This window comes from Chrysochloris asiatica, unplaced genomic scaffold (assembly GCF_000296735.1).
Source record: "Chrysochloris asiatica unplaced genomic scaffold, ChrAsi1.0 scaffold00047, whole genome shotgun sequence".
Taxonomy (NCBI): Eukaryota; Metazoa; Chordata; class Mammalia; order Afrosoricida; family Chrysochloridae; genus Chrysochloris; species Chrysochloris asiatica.
Window position 1 is genome coordinate 7,198,032 of NW_006408565.1, and position 19,237 is coordinate 7,217,268.

Sequence of the window (19,237 nt, forward strand, 5' to 3'; positions counted from 1 at the left end):
GAGAGGGAGAGTGACTGTGTGCTGAAGACCTGGGGTGTACGGGGGAAGGATAGCATGGAGGGGATTGTAACCATGGCAATGAGATGATATACGATAGAATGAATGTAAAACTAATGTTCTCCCATGTAAACTATCACATAATTCACAATAAAACATTTAAGACAAAAAAAAACAGACTGCTCCATCATCCTCCCACAGAGTGCTTGCTTGTTGCTTGATGGATTTAAACTGCCAGCCTTTCAGTTAGTAGAACATAACCACTGTTGTCACCAAGGACCTCTATTATAATAACTGTTGTTGTTGTTGTTATTGTTGTTGTTGTTCAGTGCCGTCAAGTCGGTTCCAACTCATAGCAATCCAACAGAGGGCTTCCAAGGAGCGGTTGGTGAGTTTGAACTGCTGACCTTGGGCTTCAAACTGACTTTGCAGTCCAGCGCATTAGCCCACGGAGCCACACCAGGACTCCTATATATGTTATTGTATATGTGAACATTGTTTATAATTCTTGTGTTTATTGACTATGTAGAATTCCACAGGGTATCCATTCCTGTATTGCTAGACTATTAGTTTGTTTTCTTATCATTCTTGTGCTTATTGGCTATGTAGAAGAAGTCCACTGGGTATCCTTGTATTGCTAGACTATTAGCTTGTTTTCAGATCTCTATTATCATTTACATTTACATATACAGCACCAAGCAAATACAGTCCAATACAGAATGCTATCTACATCTCAACAACAAGGGTGTAAAATGTGCACTGTCGGCATATGGGCAGAGATTTAAAGAACACAGAAGAACTAAAACAGCTGCTGGGCTGGATGATGAGATTTGGGGGTGCTTTTTGAAAAAAAGCCTTGTACTGATGTTATATTATTGTTTTCACAGTAAATAATATTTTGAGAGGGATCGTCATGGGAATGGGGAGAATGACAACACAGCTGGCCAGCAACAAAACAACTACAGGCCAAGGGGGTGGTGGTGATGCCAACAAAGAAACGCGTGTAATTAGAGGGGCAGGATGAGTTGTTTCATCGTGTCTTACTGGCCCCTGCTCCAGCTTCTGTCCTGGCCAGTCTATGGAACGTGTCCAGCACAAAGTGGACTCTCAGCATATGATGGCTATTGTTGCTGTTGTTGTTAAAAAAACACTGCGTTAAAAGTTGTTGTTAAGTGAAGTCGTGTCACTTCCGACCCATAGCAACCCTATATAGGGTTTACAAGGAGCAGCTAGTGAATTTGAACCGCTGACCTTGCAGTTCAAACCAACCTTGCAGTCCAGCACATTAACCCACAGCGCCACACGTTAAAAATTAGGAAACTCAAATTTTGATTCTTGCTCTGCTGTGTAGATGTGGGCAAGTGATTAAATCTCTAAATCACAGTTTACTTATCTGTAAAATGGGAATAAAAATAGAATGGTGAAGTGGAAAACTTAATAACCACCACCAAGAAACCTGGGTTCCTAACCCTTTGTATGCTGACAGGCAAGTCCCTTCCCCCTCTGGGTCTTGGTTTCCCCATCTATAAACTAAGCAGTATATGAAACAGAGATTTTGTATGGACTCCTTTAACTCTGACTTCTTTTAGTTTAAGTGCTTGGTTGGAAGTGACTTTGAAACGTTAAAAAACAAAACAAAAAAACACCAAAAGAATCACAGCTATCCTTTACTAAGTGCTTTCCGGGTGCTAAACACTATATTTCACATGCATTTCATGCAATTACCTGCATTTACTCCTACCCCCTGGACTCTCCCTTTCATCTACACTTATTCCCTAGAATCTAAAGACTAATCACCGGTTCTCAATCAGGTTTTATAACTGACATTTTGGGCCCAACAATTCTTTGTTTTGAGGGGACTGTGCACTGTAGAATTTTAGCAACATCCCTGGTCTCTACCCGCTGATGGCCAGTAGCAATTCCTTCTCCAAATGTGACAACCAAAAGTGCTCCTAGACATTGTCAAATGTCACCTGGTGGTACCAGTGTAAATGGTCTCATCCAGGCCCATGACTTTCAATACCATCTCTATCTTGATGACTTTCGAAGTTAAATGTGCAGCCTGAGCCTCTTCCCTGAGCTCCACACTCCTGTACCACATCTGCCTGATGGCTATATCTCCCCACCTGAACATCTAAAAGGCATCTCAGAGTCAATGCTTCCAACACAGGACTCTTGATCTATAACACCCCCATCAAACCCACAGCTCCAAGTCTCCTCCACTGCAGTAAATGAAGACTAACGCCATCCTTCCAACTGCTCCAGCAGAAATCTTAGAGCCATCCTTGACTTCTCTGTTTCCCTTTCTTATTACATATCCAATCCATCAGTGAATTCAGTTAGCTCTACCTTCAAAATACAGCCACGATCTGACCACTTTTCCACTGCTTTGGCTCTGCTTCCTGCCACCATCTTCTCTTAGCCTCCTCACTCGTTTCCCCTCTGGTGCCCTTGCCCTTCAGGAGTTGATTCACCACATAAGGGCTATGGTGATCCTTTGAAACTAATGTAAATGAAGCTTCCTGCTCTCCAACGCCCCCTGTAGGTCCCCAGCTCACTCAGCATAAAATGGCCTGACATCTTCACCCTCACAATGGCACACAACTTCACTTCATCCCCCCTCAAGCACTAGATCAGTTATGTAAGTCTTCTTGCTGCTCCTCACACATGCCAAGCCCACTCCAGCTTCCAAACTCTTGTGTTTGCTGTTCAATCTTCCTGGAATGTTCCTTTCCTCAGAAACTCCTCAGCTGCCCACATGATTCAGTCCCTCGCGTCCTTCAGGTCCTTGTTTAAATATCACCATCTCAGTAAGATGATCACTTGAGCTCTTTTAAAATAACAACCCTCCTATCCCCATGACCGAACACTGGTATGGTACTGTAGGATAAGCACTGGACTGGTAACCATAAAGTCAGCAGTTCAAACCCATCAGTTGCTTTCAGAAACCCTATACAGGGTGGCTATGAGTCAAAACTAACCCTAGGCCCATCCCCTTCTTTGCTTTATTATTCACCACAGAACATATCATTATCTGACAAACTATGTATTTCACTTGCTTATGTATCATCCATCTCCTTCCACAACATGAGTTCCATGAGGAGTTCCCTAGTGTACTTTTGTCTTGTTCACACAGTTATACGCCCCTACCAACTAAAATAGTATCTGGCACATAATGTTGTTGCTGTTGTTCAACTGCTGTGGAGCTGACTTTGACTCGTTACTGTTGTTGTTAAGTGCCTTCGAGTCAGTTCTGACTCATAGCAACCCTCTATAGTGTTTCCAAGGAGCAGATGGTGAGCTTGAACTGCCAACCTTGCAGTCCAGCACATTATCATAGTGACCCAAAATACAAAGAGTAGAACTGCTCCACAGTGTTTTCAAGGCTGTGACCTTTTGGATGCAGATCACCAGACACTTCTGGGTGGGACTGACCAGCCCTAAACCATTTACACTTGAATGTATTATATGCTAAATTTGTATGGTAAATATCAGTATTATCCCTACAAGGGAACTCAAGCTCAGAAAAGTTAAGAAACTGACTCAGATCCTTCAGCAGGAGAGCAACTCTGACTCACCACCCAAGGGTCCCCAAGTGTGATACTACTTGGCTCTACAGTAGATTTCAGATGGTTTCACTGCCTTTAAAAAACACTGAAGAACATACAAATAAGCAAAAATAAGTAAACTAAACCTCACATCTTACATAAAAACGAATTCAAAATAGAACATGGACTTAGATATAAAATGTGACGCTTTTAGAAATATACAGGAGATTTCTTAGGAATCCAGAGCTAGGCAAAGAGTTAGTTCTTAGACTTGACACCGAAAGCACAACCCATAAAAGGAAAACCCAATAACTTGGACCCCATTAAAATTACAGACTGTTGCTCTGTGAAAGTTCATGTGAAGAGAGGAAATAGACAAGCTACAAACTGAGAAAATGTATGTACACATTATACATCTGGCAAAGGACTAGTAGCTAAAATATATAAAGAACTCTTAAAACTCAATAGTTTTTTTAAAAAAGCAAATAACTCCAATTATAAAATGGGCAACAAAGATGAACAAACATCTCTCCAGAGAGGATACAGCGTTGGCAAATAAACACATGAAAACATGCTCAACATTGGTAGGCACTAGGGAAGTGCAAATTAAGATCACAATGGGCTACCACTATACACCTCAGAATGACTAAAATAAAAATCATAATGCTAATGATGGCAAGAATCTGGAAAAACTGGGATATAAATTGGTACAGCCATCCTGAAAAACAGTTTGGCAGTTTCTTATCAAATTAAGAACACAATTACCATACGATCCAACAATTGTACTCTTGGGCAGTTATCCCAGAACTGGAAAGTTATATTCACACCAAAACCTGTACACAAATGTTCTAAGCAGCGTTATTTATCATAGCCAAAAATTGAATCAGCCAAGATGTCCTTCAACAAGTGAATGCCTAAACAAATCATAGTACATCCATACTGTGGAATACTGTTGTTGTTAATTGCCATCAAATTGGTTCCCATTCATAGCAATCCTATATAGGATTTCTGAGTAGTTACTAGGGGTTTTGAACTGCCAACCTTATGGTTAGCAGTCCAGTGCTTATCCTACAATGCCAAGGAACCTTATAGAATCAACTGGATGGCAGTGGTTGGGTGGCTGGTTCAGGTGGACCTTCACTCCAAAACACTGCAATGTCCTTGCAGACAAGAGACTCCAGTTAGGTTTACTAACATACTTTTATTTGAGGGTGTCTGATATGGCACTGTAGGATAAGCACTGGACCGCATGGTCAATTTGAACCACAAGGTGGAGGTACAAACCCTCCAGCCACTGCTTGAAAACCCTATACAGGGCCACTATGAGTCAGAACCAACTTGACTGCACCTAACAACAATTGTTTATTTTATCCAGATGGTATACCGCAGGATTAAAACCACAGGTTCTGAAGCTAGCTCATAGGGTTCCCTTCCCAGCTCTGACCTTGGTTCTGTTACTTAAGATCTCTTTGCACCTGTTATCTCATCTGTACCTGCCTCATGGTGGTGTGGGTTATAAATCAACAACAGTGAATGTATATACATATATATTTTTTAAGTGTCTGGTAGAAAGTAATAACATAGATTAAGGGGAAATCATGGCATTTTCAAATGTCTTAGAATGACAGATCCAAGCCACACTGCCTCTTGGAACATGTCAAGAAAAAGCCCCTTTGCACCTCAGTTGCCCTGAGCTGATATTCTGCTGTCTAATTCTGAAAGTGAAGAGGATTTAAAATATTTACTAATGAAGTTCAAAGAGCACAGCCTATTGCATCTCAATGTAAAGAAAACAAAAATCCTCATCACTGGACCAGTGAACAACATTCTTATCAACAGAGAAAAGAATGAAGTTGTCAAGGACTTCATTCTTCTTGGATCAACTATCAACACTCATGGAAACAGCAATCAAGAAATCAAAGGATGTATTGCATTAGGCAAATCTTCTGCACAAGACCTTTTTAAAGTGTTGAAGAGCAAAGATGTCAGTGTGAGGACTAAGGTGCACCTGACCCAAGCCATGGTATTTTCAATAACCTCATATGCATGCTAAAGTTGGACAGTGAATATGGAAGACTGTAGACAAACGAATTGATGCTTTTGAGTTATGGTGTTGGAGGAGAATATTGAAAGTACCATGGGCTGCCAAAAGAAGCAACAGATCTGTGTTGGAAGAAGTGCAGCCAGAGTGCTCCTTGGAGGCCAGGATGGCCAAAATTCGTATCTCATACTTCGGACATATTGTCAGGAGGGACCAGTCGCTGGAGAAAGATATCATGTTTGGTCAGGTGGAGGGTCAGAGAAAAAGAGGAAGACCCCCAGTGCGATGGATGGGCAAAGTGGCAGCATCAATGGGCTCAAGCGTGGCAACAATTGTGAGGTTGGCCCAGGATCAGGTAGTGTTTCGTTCTGTTGTGCATAGGGTCGCTATGAGTCGGTACCGACTCAATGGCACTTAATAACAACAAGACACAGTAAAGAAAATGGGAGGCACCGGCCATACCTACCTGCGCATTTCGTGCGGCTGATGAGGGGTGGCCCAGGCCGGCCAGTGCCGCCATCGCCTGGGCGCGTGAGCAGCACGCTGATCTCGTACTCCGTGTCAGGATCGAGGTGCCACAATTTGTAGGTCTGCAGGCTGACAGCGTGCACCTCCGCCCACGGCCCGCGAGACATGCGGTACTCGATCTCCTTGCGCACTATTGGCCCATCACCAATGATGGAGTTGGTGTTGAGCTGGATGATAAGGTACGTGGGGCCCGCGCGCAGCAGTTGCGGGGGTGCGATGGGGGTGGGAGGCTCTGCAAAAGGAGAGGGAAGAGGTTACCGAGGAGCTGGCGGCTGCTGTTGTGAAATCCTGACCCTGAACTCTGCATCCCACCACACCCAAATCCCCAAGAGTGTGCTAGATCCTCCAATTCCTGGACCAGGCCACACATTCTCCCCTACTAACTCCCCAAGCCCGATGAGGTACCAGGTTCGAAAGTCTGGCCACGCCCACCCTCAATAAGATCCCGGCCCGCCGTAGCTCCTCAGCCCACACCCTCTCCCGCACTCTCCTCCAAATACCCAAGTCCCACAGACCACAGGCCCCCTCCGATCAACCACAAGGCCCCACACTAGACTCCGCCTCATCCCGCTCTCGCTCTCACCCAGCCCACTTCTCAGTCCCCGCCCCTTGATTATACCCTGCCCTGGTCAGACCACGCTCGGAAGGTAAGCCAGCAGCCAGCGACCGCGCACTGACCCTTGACGATGAGCTCTGCGAAGTTGGAGACGCCCGCGCCACGCGGGGCCTGGGACACGCATCGGTACAGGTCCTGCTCATCGCGGTCCACGGCGACCAGCGGGAAAGTGGCCAGGAAGCGCCGGTGGCTGATGTGCCGCACACCAGCCGCCGGCAGCAGTACACCACTCTGACGCTGCGCAGAGGGACAGGGTGACAGGGTCAAGGGCGCCAGCGACTGAGGAGTCCAGATCCCGCTCTGACCTGGGCTAGGGACGGTAACAGTCTGATGTGGCGCTGTGGGTTAATGCACTTGACTGAAAAGTTGGTTTGAACCGTAAGGTCGGCAGTTCAAGCTTACCAGCCGCTCCTCAGAAACCCGCTATGGGTCGGAACCGACTCAACGGTACTTAACAACAAACCCAAGAGTCCTATCCTGGAGTCTTGGTGTGGCGATGTAGGATTAGCACTGGACTGCTAACCACAGAGTTGGTGGTTCAAACCCATCAGCCGCTCCTTGGAAACCCTATACAAGGGTCACTAGGAGTCAGAACTGACTCGACGGAATTTACAACAACAACCCAAGAGTCCTGGTGTGAAGCTGTAGGATAAGCACTAGACTACTAATTCCAAAATTGGCGGTTCAAACCCATCAGCCACTCTTTGGAAACCCTTATACAGGGTCACTATGAGTCGGAATCGACTCGACAATACTTAACAATAGCACTCAGGGAGACAAGGGTTTTCTGGAACACAGCTCCAGTACAGCAAGGTGAGAGATTAGAGGCTGATTAAGAGATGGTGGTCACTCTGCCTTTAGGGGGAAGAGGGATTAGAGGATCCGGGAGCAGTGCTCTGCCCTGGGAGAAGGCAGAACGGAGCCATGGATGAGGGTACAGCCGAGGTGCACGCTATGATGTTGGAAAATAAAGGGAAGACTCAGCATCCCACGAGGGTTCCAGGACCCAGAAGCCCCCTACCCCTTACCTGCAGGAGGAAGCGCTCTGCCTCCGCTGCCCTGCCTGCCGCCATGCACTGGAACGAGGCGTTCTGGCCGGCGTTGACTTCCACATCACCCAGGCGGGAAAAGTGCGGGGCTTTGGCTGCGGATATGAAAACGTGCGGTGACCTGGCCCTGTGCCCCTGCAGGCCGGAGCCGCGACCGCCTGCACCTCACTCCCACCCCTCCCCCAGAGGCTGGGACTCACCGCAGGGGTAGCTGAGAAGCAGGATGTCATCTAGGCCCATATAGCCCCTGCGGTCTGGGGAGATGAGGGCCTCAAACAGCACCTGGGGGGAGGCCGGAGGGCCAGTCACACTGACATCCTTCCACCCCTGCCTGATAAGGTATCTTGTGCAGCTCTGCCCCAGCCCCATCCTCTTCAGCCAACTGAGGTCAGCCCAGCTTACAGTGACCCTCCCTGCCAAGCCAGCTAGCTGGGGGAGGGAGACAGCACCAAGAGTTAACAAGGTCAAGAACAGTGATTTGGTCCCAATCCTGGCAGTTACCTTCAAGCAGCAAAACTCCTTGTCCAGTCAGACAGATTTCCAGGTTAGCACAGTTCCAACTGTGGCCATAGTCCCTGGCCATAGACAGTTTCTATTCACAAATGACTCCTATGCTGACCCCCAGACTGACCTTGGTCACTGAATGATGACCATAGACTGACCCCTCACCTTGACCACACATTGACCCTTGATGCTGATCAGAGACCAAACTCCAACCTCAGTCAGTCACTTACTAATCTCTGACATTCTCCCCCCACCCTCAACCACAGACTGACCCCAGCTCACCTGATACTCATTGGGCCAGAAAGTGCTGACAGCCAGCTCAGCCTGGTGCCACTGACGGCCATGGGATCCGGTCATATTCCAGACAGCACTGCCCAGGGGGCCACCATTGACACGCACGTAGACACCCAGGGTGCCTGGGCTGTGCCCATCCCGGCTGTACAGGAAGTAGCTGAACTGCACACAATGGGTGTCATTCTCGCTCAGACTCTGGAAGATGACATGGGCCCGCTGACCCGGGCTGTGCTGGGAAGCATTGACCATCAAGTAGGAGCCTGGAAAGAGAGCAGGAAGAAACAGGAGCTAAGGAAGCTTGGGAGAGGACCAAGGTCAGGTGAGTACTAAGGAGAGGTACAGAAGTAAAGGGCTCAAGGTACTTAGACCCACTGGAGTCAGGGGTTCTGTGTTCTGATCCCAGTTTTGACTCGTTTGAAAAATCCCTTCACTTCCCAAAGGAGAGAAGTTAGAAAAGAAAGAGGAAAAAAGATAAATGTGACTTTGTCAAAAACCCTTCTACGGTTGCTCATCACCTAAAGAACCAGCCTAAGCTGGTCATCTTCAGCCTTCCCCGTGTCTGAGCCATCCTTGATGCAGAAGTCAAAAGCCTGACACGTAACAGGCCCTTGAAGGCCACCTCTTTCAAACCCTTCTCTTGTTATCCCACTATGGCTTCTCTCCCAGCCTTTGGATCACTAATAAACTGTATGTCCCCAGCACAGGCTTTGAATCGAAGCTGAGGAATACTTAGAACCAAGAGACTGAATGAACAGACTCTAGCTTTCCTTCCAGCCTCAAGTGTAAATGCCAGGGAAACAAAATTCTCTTGACTTCCACCCTGCTCCTTCCTTGGAGATCCAGGTTGTGTTCTGGCAAGGAACTGGGAAGCTAGACTCCTCAGGGCCCGGCTAGGAGAGTATAGCTTCCCTTCTAGAGGGAGAAGGCCCCTGGCAGCTGCTAAGGGGTGCCCTTAGCCACCCAGCAATGCTGCCTCCAAGGCTTGGCTGCCAGCCAACACAAGCTCATTCAGATCCCAAACCATGAGGCTTTCAGCTCTGGGAAGACTCCCTGGGGACTCCATTGTGGCTGGAAGGGATCTCATTCATCTCAGTGAGCCAGGAGCCATGTGGAAGCAGCTCCTGGATCAGTCTGGGTGGCACAAGAGAGCAAACCCTGGCAGGGACATAGCCAAGCCCCAACACAGCTCCTCTCCATTCTCCTCTCTCCTCCTAGGAAGCCGCTCTGGGTGTGTCTTTCTCCCCCTTCATATCTCACTTTGCTCTGGCCTCTTTGCCTCTAGTTTTCTCTCCCATTCTCCAACCTCCCCCTTCTTTTCATATATTCCTTTATCCCTTCACTCTTTCTTCTCCTCTCTCCTGTTCTCCATCCTGGAGTTGAATCTCCCTCCTCCAACTCCCTCCTCTAGAATGAGGGCAGTCAGAGGGCAGAGACTGTATCCATCTCTTGCTAAGCCCTCACCCCCAGAGTCTAGCACAAGACCCTCGCCAAATACTACATTTTTCTCTTCCCATTCCCATTGGGTATGTCTCAGAGCCCATAGGAGGAGGTCCTATCAGGTACCTGGGACCTGAGTATGGACCAATTGCCAGGCCAAAGCTGGAACATGAGAATATGGAGATGGGTCCCTCCCATACCAGGTACAGCTCTGATACCTGCTAAGGGCAGAGATGACTACTCACAAAGGACAGTGTGAGCATGTGCAGAAGAGGCAGGACTAGGAATGGACGATTAGTCCTCCTGGGGGCACGGCTCCTGTTGGCTTCAAGTCCTGGCCCAGCACTTGCTGCGTCTTAGATGTTCTGCCCCAACCCTCTGCACAGATGCAATCTCAGCCATGCTGTGAATTCACCGGGAAAGGCACTGGCTCATTTCTGCCACAGGGCAGGGGAGGGCGCCTTAGGCTGACCATTTCTGGAGATCTGTCAGCAAACACATTTGGTTCTCGCACTAGGCTAAGCCCTCTGACTAACTTTATCAGGAATAAATTTGAAAATGTGGCCTCCATATGTCTTATCCCTTAGTTCCCTATTGAAGAGGGGCTAGTTTGAGAGGTCCTCAAAGACCCCAAACAATAGCAACTAAACATTAGTTGTGCCCCTGTATTCCATCCTCATGCTATGTACTTCACAGACATTATCTAATAACCCTATCTAAGGCATTGCAACCAGAGTGCTCCCTGGAGGCCAGGATAGGCAAACTTCGTCTCTCATACTTTGGGCATATTGTCAGGAGGGACCAGTCGCTGGAGAAGGATATCATGTTTGGTAAGGTGGAGGGTCAGAGAAAAAGAGGAAGACCCCCTCCAGTGAGATGGATTGGCAAAGTGGCAACATCAAAGGGCTCAAGCGTGGCAACGATAGTGAGGTTGGCCCAGGATCAGGCAGTGTTTCGTTCTGCTGTGCATAAGGTCGCTACAAGTCAGTACTGACTCGATGGCACCTAACAACAACAACAAGAGGCATTATCTGTTGTTGTTGTTGTTGTTGTTGTTGTTGTTGTTGTTATTAAGAGCTGTCAAGTCAGTTCTGACTCATAGCGACCCTGTATAGCATTTCCAAGTAGAAGCTGGTGGTTTTGAATCCCCAACTTGCAGTTCAAACTAGCCTTGCAATCAAGTGCTTATCATACAGCGCCACATCAGAACTCCCTGAGAGGAATTATCTAGCAGAATGTTATTGTTCTCCCCATTTTATAGTTAAGAAAATAGAGGCTCAGAGAGGTTAAGTGACTTGTCCAAAGTCACAGAACTAATAAAGTGATGGAACCAGGATTTGAACCAGGTTTTTTATGACTCTAAAGCCAGTGCTCTAGGGGCCATCGTCTGAATATGAGGCCACAACTAGAATCCAGTGTTGAGGATGTCAAAAGTGTTCCTTCTGAAATAGGAGTGGGACAGTGGAAGGAGAAAGAATCTGGGACTTCCAGGGAGGAAGACATAGAGGAAAGAAGTTTTTACACACATCTAGCCCCTGATGCTATTGTTCTGCCAGCATCTTCAAGGCTGAGGAGACCAGGGTTCAGAGGAGAGAATCTCCACGAAGACCCAGCATGAGTGGCTGGTGTGAGCTGAGCTGCAAGGCAAGTAATGGGAAGTGGGTTTTAACCTACTTCATTACCTGGTCCTGCACCCACTTCACAGCTAAAACTGCCTGATACAGTTGGACAGCATCCAGAGAGCTTCCCAATCACAGTGTCCTATATGTCATTACAGAAGCAAAGCAGATGAGACCCAGAGAGGTTAGGTACTATACTCAGAGTCACACACAGATGGGTGGAACTGACCCTAGAAGGAGATAAGGGGGGATACGGATGATGAATAGACTCACCATGGGGCAGGTCTGCAGGGGTCCGGGTACCAGGGTGGCTCCACACTTGCTCCCACTGAAAGTCATTGTACTGGGCCTGGCTGTATTCGCAGGGCACTCCTGGATCACTCACCTCCTCAAAGGTGCAGCCAGCTGGAAGGGTACAACCTGGTTAGCTCAAGCCAAGGCTGATAGCCAGGGAGGACACCTGGGGCTGCCCTCCAGGCCTCCACCACTGCCCCCTCCTACTACCAGGCCCACACTCCTCTCTTCCCTCTCCTATGGTCCTCCCCCAACTATTCCCACCCTCTAGCAAAATTCTCACCGTTCTGCCTTCTACCAAGGCCCTCATCTCACTGTCCCCTCCTAATACCAAGACCTCCTCATACTGTGCATTCCCCCAGCACTCCCCAAGACCCTCCACTGTTCAACAAACCATCAGAGGACCTCCTTAATAAAAACTAGCCATCACTCAGGACCATAAATTCAGGGAGCACCATGGTCAATTGGCATAACACAGTCCACAAAGACAATGTTCTATATCATACTTTGGTGAATAGCATCTGGGATCTTCAAAGCTCATGAGCAGCCATCTAAGATGTAACTATTGGTCTCTCCATGTGCAGAAGAAAGAAGAGTGATGAAAATTGAAGATGCTGGAAATCAATGAGTGCAACAGACTAATGCAACATGTGAACGCTAGTCTCCAAGACTCTGAGACCAGAAGAACTAGATGGTGCCCAGCTACCCCTACCAACTGCTCTGAAAGGGATCCCATTAGAAAGTCCAGGATAGACTGTCAGAAAATACAGAATAAATCTCAAAATTATAAAAAAGACTGGGCGTATTGGTCAGAAAGAGACTGACCAGTAAGACTAGGGAATTAACCATCCTTCAAGTCTGAAAAGAAATTCACCCTCTGGCCTAATTTTCAGCCAAGCAGTAGATATATATTTGGGGGGAACGGGGGTGGGGGGGTGGACATTAGTATGGTGTGCTCACCATGGAATAGTCGATTATTCAAAATCAAAAGGGCAGCATTTACCTAAGGACAAAGTTGAGAGAGGATGAGAGGTTGGGTGGAATGGAAATAGGAATCACAGGGAAGAAGTTGGGTAACTATTATTCCTTGAAAGGGATTGCAATCATTGAGATGAAATAAAATGCATGATTCATTGAATGTAAAACTGATGATCTTATCTTGTTTGTAAACCTTCACTGAATTCACAATAAAAAGTTAAAAGCAGAAACTACAATAGCCGTCAGTATTACTCCACCATTGGAGTGTCACATCTCTGCAAGATCAGAACTAGAATCATCTCCATCTTACAGATGAGGAAACGGAGATCCCAAGAGGCTAAGTGACTTCCTTAAGATCCGGTAGTTAGTGATAGAGGTGGGGTTTGAACTTGGACTCTCCTTACACTGCCCTGGGGTTGGCAGGATTATGAATGCTTACAAAGAGCAGAGCAAAGTGCTAAAAGTTCCCAGGCAGAGTCTCTTGCACATCTCACTTAGGGCAGGAACCACTATTATTCCCATTTGGCAGATGAGCTTAGGGAATTCAGTCATTTGCCCAAAGTCACTCACCTAGGTCTTGGCCTGTAGGAATGTACAACACAGAAGCATAGTCACCCGTGGACTAGGCATATATATGGCTCAAGGAAGAACGTCCCATATTTACCAATATCACAGATTCAATGAGGAAAAGGGCAGTGGTGGGGAGAACAGGAAGAGGGTGCTGAAGGGGATGTGAGTCCTCTGGTTGATAAGGAGATCCAGAGATCTTCGTTTGCTCAGTAGGCACCTAATGAACCTGAGAACACCATTGGTTCAGGAAGGGTCCCAGCACTCACTCCCCAACCTTGATGCTTAGGGCCCCTCAGGAGTAGTCCTGACTCCTGAGACCCAGGAAAATGCCTGAGCAGACAGCGCAGAAGAAGGCACAGTCATGCCAGGTCTGTCCTGGGTATGTACCAGGCACTGGTACTTCTCCCATGTAACAGATGAGGTGACTGAGGCACCAAGGGGTGAGGGAATTCACCCACATTATAACATGGTAGACAAGTGTGTGAGTAGATGAATGAGACACACACTTCGGATTGAATCTTGACTCTGCGATTTACCAAACTTTGTGACCATGGGCAAGTCACTTCGCCTCTCTGGGCCTCAGGTTCCCAACGATATATGAAGTTGTTGAGGTTCAATGCTGTGTCCAACTAGTACAATGTCTGGCATACAGTGAGCAGTCAGGAAACAACCATTCTTAATATGTACCTCTTGAGTTTAATAAGTAACAGAAGCAAGATTTGAACCCATGTGGGTCAGATGTCTTCCGTCTACACTTCCCACTAGTGATGTCTTCAGCATGAGAAGGAGCAAACCTGCGCTGCTTCCTAATCTCAAGGAGAGAAGCTGGGTGGGGGGTGGGTAGTGAGTACCATGGGCCAGGTACAGTGCTAGGCTCCTGCTCACACAGAAAGTGGCAGCCCTTTGGGGAGATTCAGCCATTTCCATCTGTAGTGCTACTTCTCTCGGTTGTCATGTGGATCATGTGAAGTAGTATATGAAAATGAGCTCAGCCAAGTCAGGCACAAAGGGGAGCACTATTGTCAGGGTCTCCATCTCCCTTTTTTGGGCCTCTCCAGAGTGTGGAAGTAATGAGGTATGGGCTAAAGCTGGCACAGGAGGGTGGGATGGAACAACAAGAGACTCTCTCCAGGGCTAGGGCAGGACCCTGGCTGAGCTCTTTGCCTCTTTGTTTAAAAAGCTCTGGTCAGCATCTTGCCCTGGGGCCTGAGGGAGGTGGGTGTTAACCCATCTATGCTGGGAGGACCTCCAATCTCCCTCTAGAAAATGACCTACAGCACACAGATGGGACATGGCCACTGGGAGTGGTCAGGGAGGGCTTCCATGAGAAGGGGGAACAGCTGACCTCAGGCTGGGCTCCCCTGAGGCAGAGGAACTGCCAGGGAAGGCACCCCGGGGCCTAGAGCTCAGGCTGGGGCTCAAGTCCTCCTGTCCCTGCACAAGTAACAAGGAAGCTGCCCACCAGCTCCTTGGCTTCTTCCCATCCATCCCAGGTCAGGCCACATGACCTGCCAGAGATCCCAGACTAACTGACCTGATCAGATAGGTGCCCAGACTGAGGTCTCTGCTCAGAGTGACCTCCAGACCATTTGACTTCTGCCAGAGTGACTAGAGTGATTGATGGACTGCAGTCACAGGAAGCCCCAGACTGGCTGGGCTCACCAGAGTGACCAGATGACCGTCAGATCATCTGATTTCACTAGAATGACCACTGAATGGACTGATCCCAGGTCAATGAACTCCAGCCAAAGTCACCCCCGACCCAGGTGACCCCTACCAACTGACCCAAGACAGGGTGTCCTCCAAAGATGACTGACTTTCCAGTCAAAATGACTCCCTCTCTTTGGCCAGCATCCTACAGAAAGACAGCCCTGGCTAACCAGCATGCTTTGTCTCTGGGCCAGGCCCGATTCCAGCCACAGCCTATAGAGTAACAGCTCTGGGATAAGGCTCCCCATCTCCTCCCCAGTTCACCCTGTGTGGGAACAATCAGCCTCCCACCCCACCCACATCATCTCCACCCTAGAGAGTTCAGGAGCCCCAAAGTAGTCCCAGTTCCTGTTGGAGACACAGAGAACCCGGAGACCACCAGCCCAGGGGAAAAAACTAGATCAGACTTTGGGTTCAGAGCAGAGTGGTAACAGGAAATCCCTCTCAACTCCATCCACACAGACATGGGCACTGTGCACACACCCTGACACTACCAGGAGGGCTGCCCCTGAACACTGTTTCCCCTGTGCGCCCATGAAGCCATAAAGCAGCCCAGAGGTGGTGGTGGTACTGGAGGTGAAGTACTATCAAGTCGGTTCCGACTCATAGTGACCCAAAGAGTTAGTGATCGTGGTGGGAGCAGAAAGCCTCAGAGCAGCTGGAAGACTCAAAGCACAGACCTTGTGGTTAGCAGTCCAGTGTGTATCGTATATGGAGCCCAGAGGTTGGTGTGAGAATGAAAGTGGACGGGACGGCTGAGAGTAGGGCTCAGAGCAAGAATCGCCGCTTCAGGCATAAGAGCTTGCTCTGAGACCTGCTTCAGGCTGGGGCCATAAGGACAACCAGGCATGGCTAGGCAAGTCCCCAACAGAATGTCTCAAGAGACACAAATGCAGGGTAAAGAGCACATTCATAAAACTGTCACAGTTGAAGACTCACAGGCCAGGTGGCCGGAACAGGTAACAGATAAGATGAGGCCGGTAGGACTGGAAAAAGTCTTAGTACTATAGGTCACTTATGTGATGTTATGTTTAAATCTATTGGATCCTGCGGTTTCTGAATGCTCCATTGGGTAAAAGTTGTAATCCCAGTTTGCATATCCCCCTCCCATGGTGTGTCCCAAAACCCTATATAAGGTGCGGTTTGTGAACTGCTTGGGGTCGAGCTTTGGTGAGCTGATGTAGTAACACTGCTGCAACACTGCTGAACACTACACTGCCAGCCGCCACTCGACCTTAGCATGCTAGCTTGAATAAAGCCCGCTTGCTGTTGCATTATCTTTGTCTCTTGGTCTCCTTATTGGGTGGTGGTCTCGGACCCTAACAGTTGGTACTGTTATTATTCCTACTTTGTGTGTGGAAACAGATGTCCAGAGAGACCGGGTTGCTTGCCCGAAGTCACACAGCTACAAGGTGCAGGACCTGGGACTCTAACTAGCTGTCTTTATTCAAGGAGACTGTTGTTGGTATTTGTTGTGGACTTGATTCAGACTCCCAGAGATCCACATGTGCAGAGTAGAGAGTTACTCCATAGAGTTTCAAGGCTGGGACCTTTTGGAAGCAGATGACCAGGCCAGTCTTCCAAGGTGCCTCTGGGTGGATTTGAACTGCCAGCCTTTGTGCTAGCAATTGAGTGTGTAACTATTTTTGTACCACCCAAGGACTCCTCAAGGGAGAACAGGCTCAAAAAACGGGGAGGGGGTGACATTCTGCTGGCACTGTGTGCACATTCTGTTTCACTCGAAGGATATTTACTCACTGAAGCTTAGTACAAAGCAGTCCTACACTGGCATTGTGAGAGGCTCCAGGCTGGTTAAGTCTCCACCCTGTCCTCCGTGGGGAGAACCTCCCATCTGGGTGGGGATGAGAGACTGAGGCTGAGCAGAGAAAACCATGGGAGACCAGTGGTGGCTGTAGGAAAGGCTTCCTGTTGAAGGGTGCATCTATCTGAGCTCAGCCTAGAAGAATGGGTATCATTTCAGCCAAGAGAGATGTGGGGCAGGGCATCTAAAGTAGAAGGCCTCACAAGAGCAAAGGAAGGCAGTCACACCATCTGTGCAGGCTTCCAGAGGAGGCTAGATTAACCAAGGCTGTGGGAGATGAGATGGGAGGGGTTGGGGGCTGAGGCCCAATCATGGAGGGCCTTAGATGCCGAGATGAGGAGTTTGGCCTGATTTCAAATTGGTGAACTGCAGGAGGTATGTAGCAGGGCAGTGTGTGATGCATCCTTTATGCCATAGAGGTAGTGGCCTGGCTTCTTCAGAGGGCACTGGAGAGAGCTTGGGGCCCAGACACCTGGAGTGCAAAGTCAGATACCAGGAACTGCTAAGGAATGAGGACTCAAGTCCCCACCTTGGATGCCAAAAGCATATCACACCCAGAAAGGTACCCAACACACACAAACACACGGCTGCACACACAACCCCACACTCAAATGTTCATACGCACACTCCCTTCCTCCAGCATAGTACAAGCTTTGGAGACACAAGTCTCAACTTGGCTAGGGAGAGGGAGAAAACCAGGCCCCGCCCTGGGTACCCATCTCTGCCGCAGGACCTCCCGGAGAGAGTGGGCTGAGACAACCCAGGACCCCCACAGCCTCCCCAAACCCCAGCTCAAACTGGCCCAGCTACATTCCTCAGCTAATCTCCCCAATCTGGCAGGCGGTTGCTCAGGCAACCGTCAGCCACAATTTAGGAAGGCAGGGGGATGGTTTATCCACATCCGGCTTCAGGGCTCTGGATGGGGTAATAGAGGGGGCTAAGCGACCTCTGGAGGTGGAACCAGAGTGTGGGAGGGAGGTCTCCTGATGTGAGAGTCTCCACATCTACCTCTGTGTGGGAGTTCCTGTTTATTTCCACAGGAGGGGCGTGTGTGGTGAGGGTGGTGTGTGTGTGAGTCTACGCCTGCGCTTGCATGTATGTGCGCAGTTGTGACAATGACACCTTGGTACCAACTTGTGCACAATCAACTGGGTCTTATTCCTGCTGAGCGTCTAAACCTCTGGGTGACTTTGGGCAGGTGACTTGTCCTATGTGAACCCCGGCTTCTTACCAATGAAATGAGTATAGGTAAACAGGGGAGCCCCAAGGTCACTTCCAACTCTGGGACTGTGATTCCTTTTGTATGAGTGTGCATGCAAACAAGAATAATTTGAAGACAGAGAGAGATACTATGGAGGAAGAGGTAAGTGAGGGTGAGCATGGGTGTCTGAAAGTGTGGCTCTCCTAGGAAATGTGCTCCCAGGAACTTGTGGGTATATAGACGTATACTTGGACCACAAGGTCAATTGTTTAAGGGAAACCCTATACAGGGTTGCTATGAGTTGAAACGGACTTGACAGCATTGACCAACAGCAGAAGACATATCGTTATGTGCAGAGATACAGGGGCACACTCAGTGAGATGTATGTGCCCACTGTTGAAATGAATATATGGGGGGGGGGGCAAGGGGAGGCTGTGCATATGTGTGTAATGCCCACACCTGTGCACCAGACTTTACTCACCACCACAATGGTTTCTGAAGATCCAAGATAAACAGAGGCTGTTTGCAATAAGATTTTCTCCCTTTGGTTTGTCAATAGAAAACCCAGTTCCCCAGGGCGGCCTGAGAAAAACAAAATTTCTCCCAACAGGGAGCAAACTTAGGTAGTTGAGTTCACTACCAACTCCAAGTCTAGGAAACCGGAACACAATCCCAATGAGAAACAAACCAACTCACTGCCCTCAAGTGGGTTCTGACTCAGAGAGGCCCAACAAGCCAGAGTAGAACTGCTCCACAATATTTCCAAGGCGTTGTTTTAAACTTTTTATTATGAATTGAGTGAAGGTTTACAGACAAGATCATCCGTTTTACATTTAACAAATCACACACTTTGTTTCATCTCAGTGATTACTGCAGCAATAGTTGTTCTGCTTCCTTCCTGTGAATATTTCTATCCCATCCACCTTCCCATCCCCCCTCAACTTTGTCCTTAGGTAAATGTTGCTCTTTTGCTTTTAAATGGTTGACCATTCCATGGTGAGCCTGCCTTACTAGTGTTATTGTCCCCTC

The 19,237-nt window shown here is 48.3% G+C and overlaps 1 protein-coding gene across 4 annotated transcripts in view; it reads right to left on the reverse strand.

Moving 5' to 3' along the window:
- Positions 1-19,237, reverse strand: part of PTPRU (protein tyrosine phosphatase, receptor type, U) — a 136,693-nt gene that overhangs the window by 105,412 nt on the left and 12,044 nt on the right. For all 4 annotated transcript variants that reach the window (XM_006862200.1, XM_006862199.1, XM_006862198.1 and 1 more), the window contains exons 2-7: positions 11,907-12,038; positions 8,566-8,837; positions 7,980-8,061; positions 7,759-7,874; positions 6,793-6,967; positions 6,053-6,346 (exon numbers count right to left, since the gene is read on the reverse strand). In XM_006862200.1, coding sequence (XP_006862262.1) covers positions 6,053-6,346; positions 6,793-6,967; positions 7,759-7,874; positions 7,980-8,061; positions 8,566-8,837; positions 11,907-12,038 — 1,071 coding nt within the window. The remainder of the gene's footprint in view (positions 1-6,052; positions 6,347-6,792; positions 6,968-7,758; positions 7,875-7,979; positions 8,062-8,565; positions 8,838-11,906; positions 12,039-19,237) is intronic.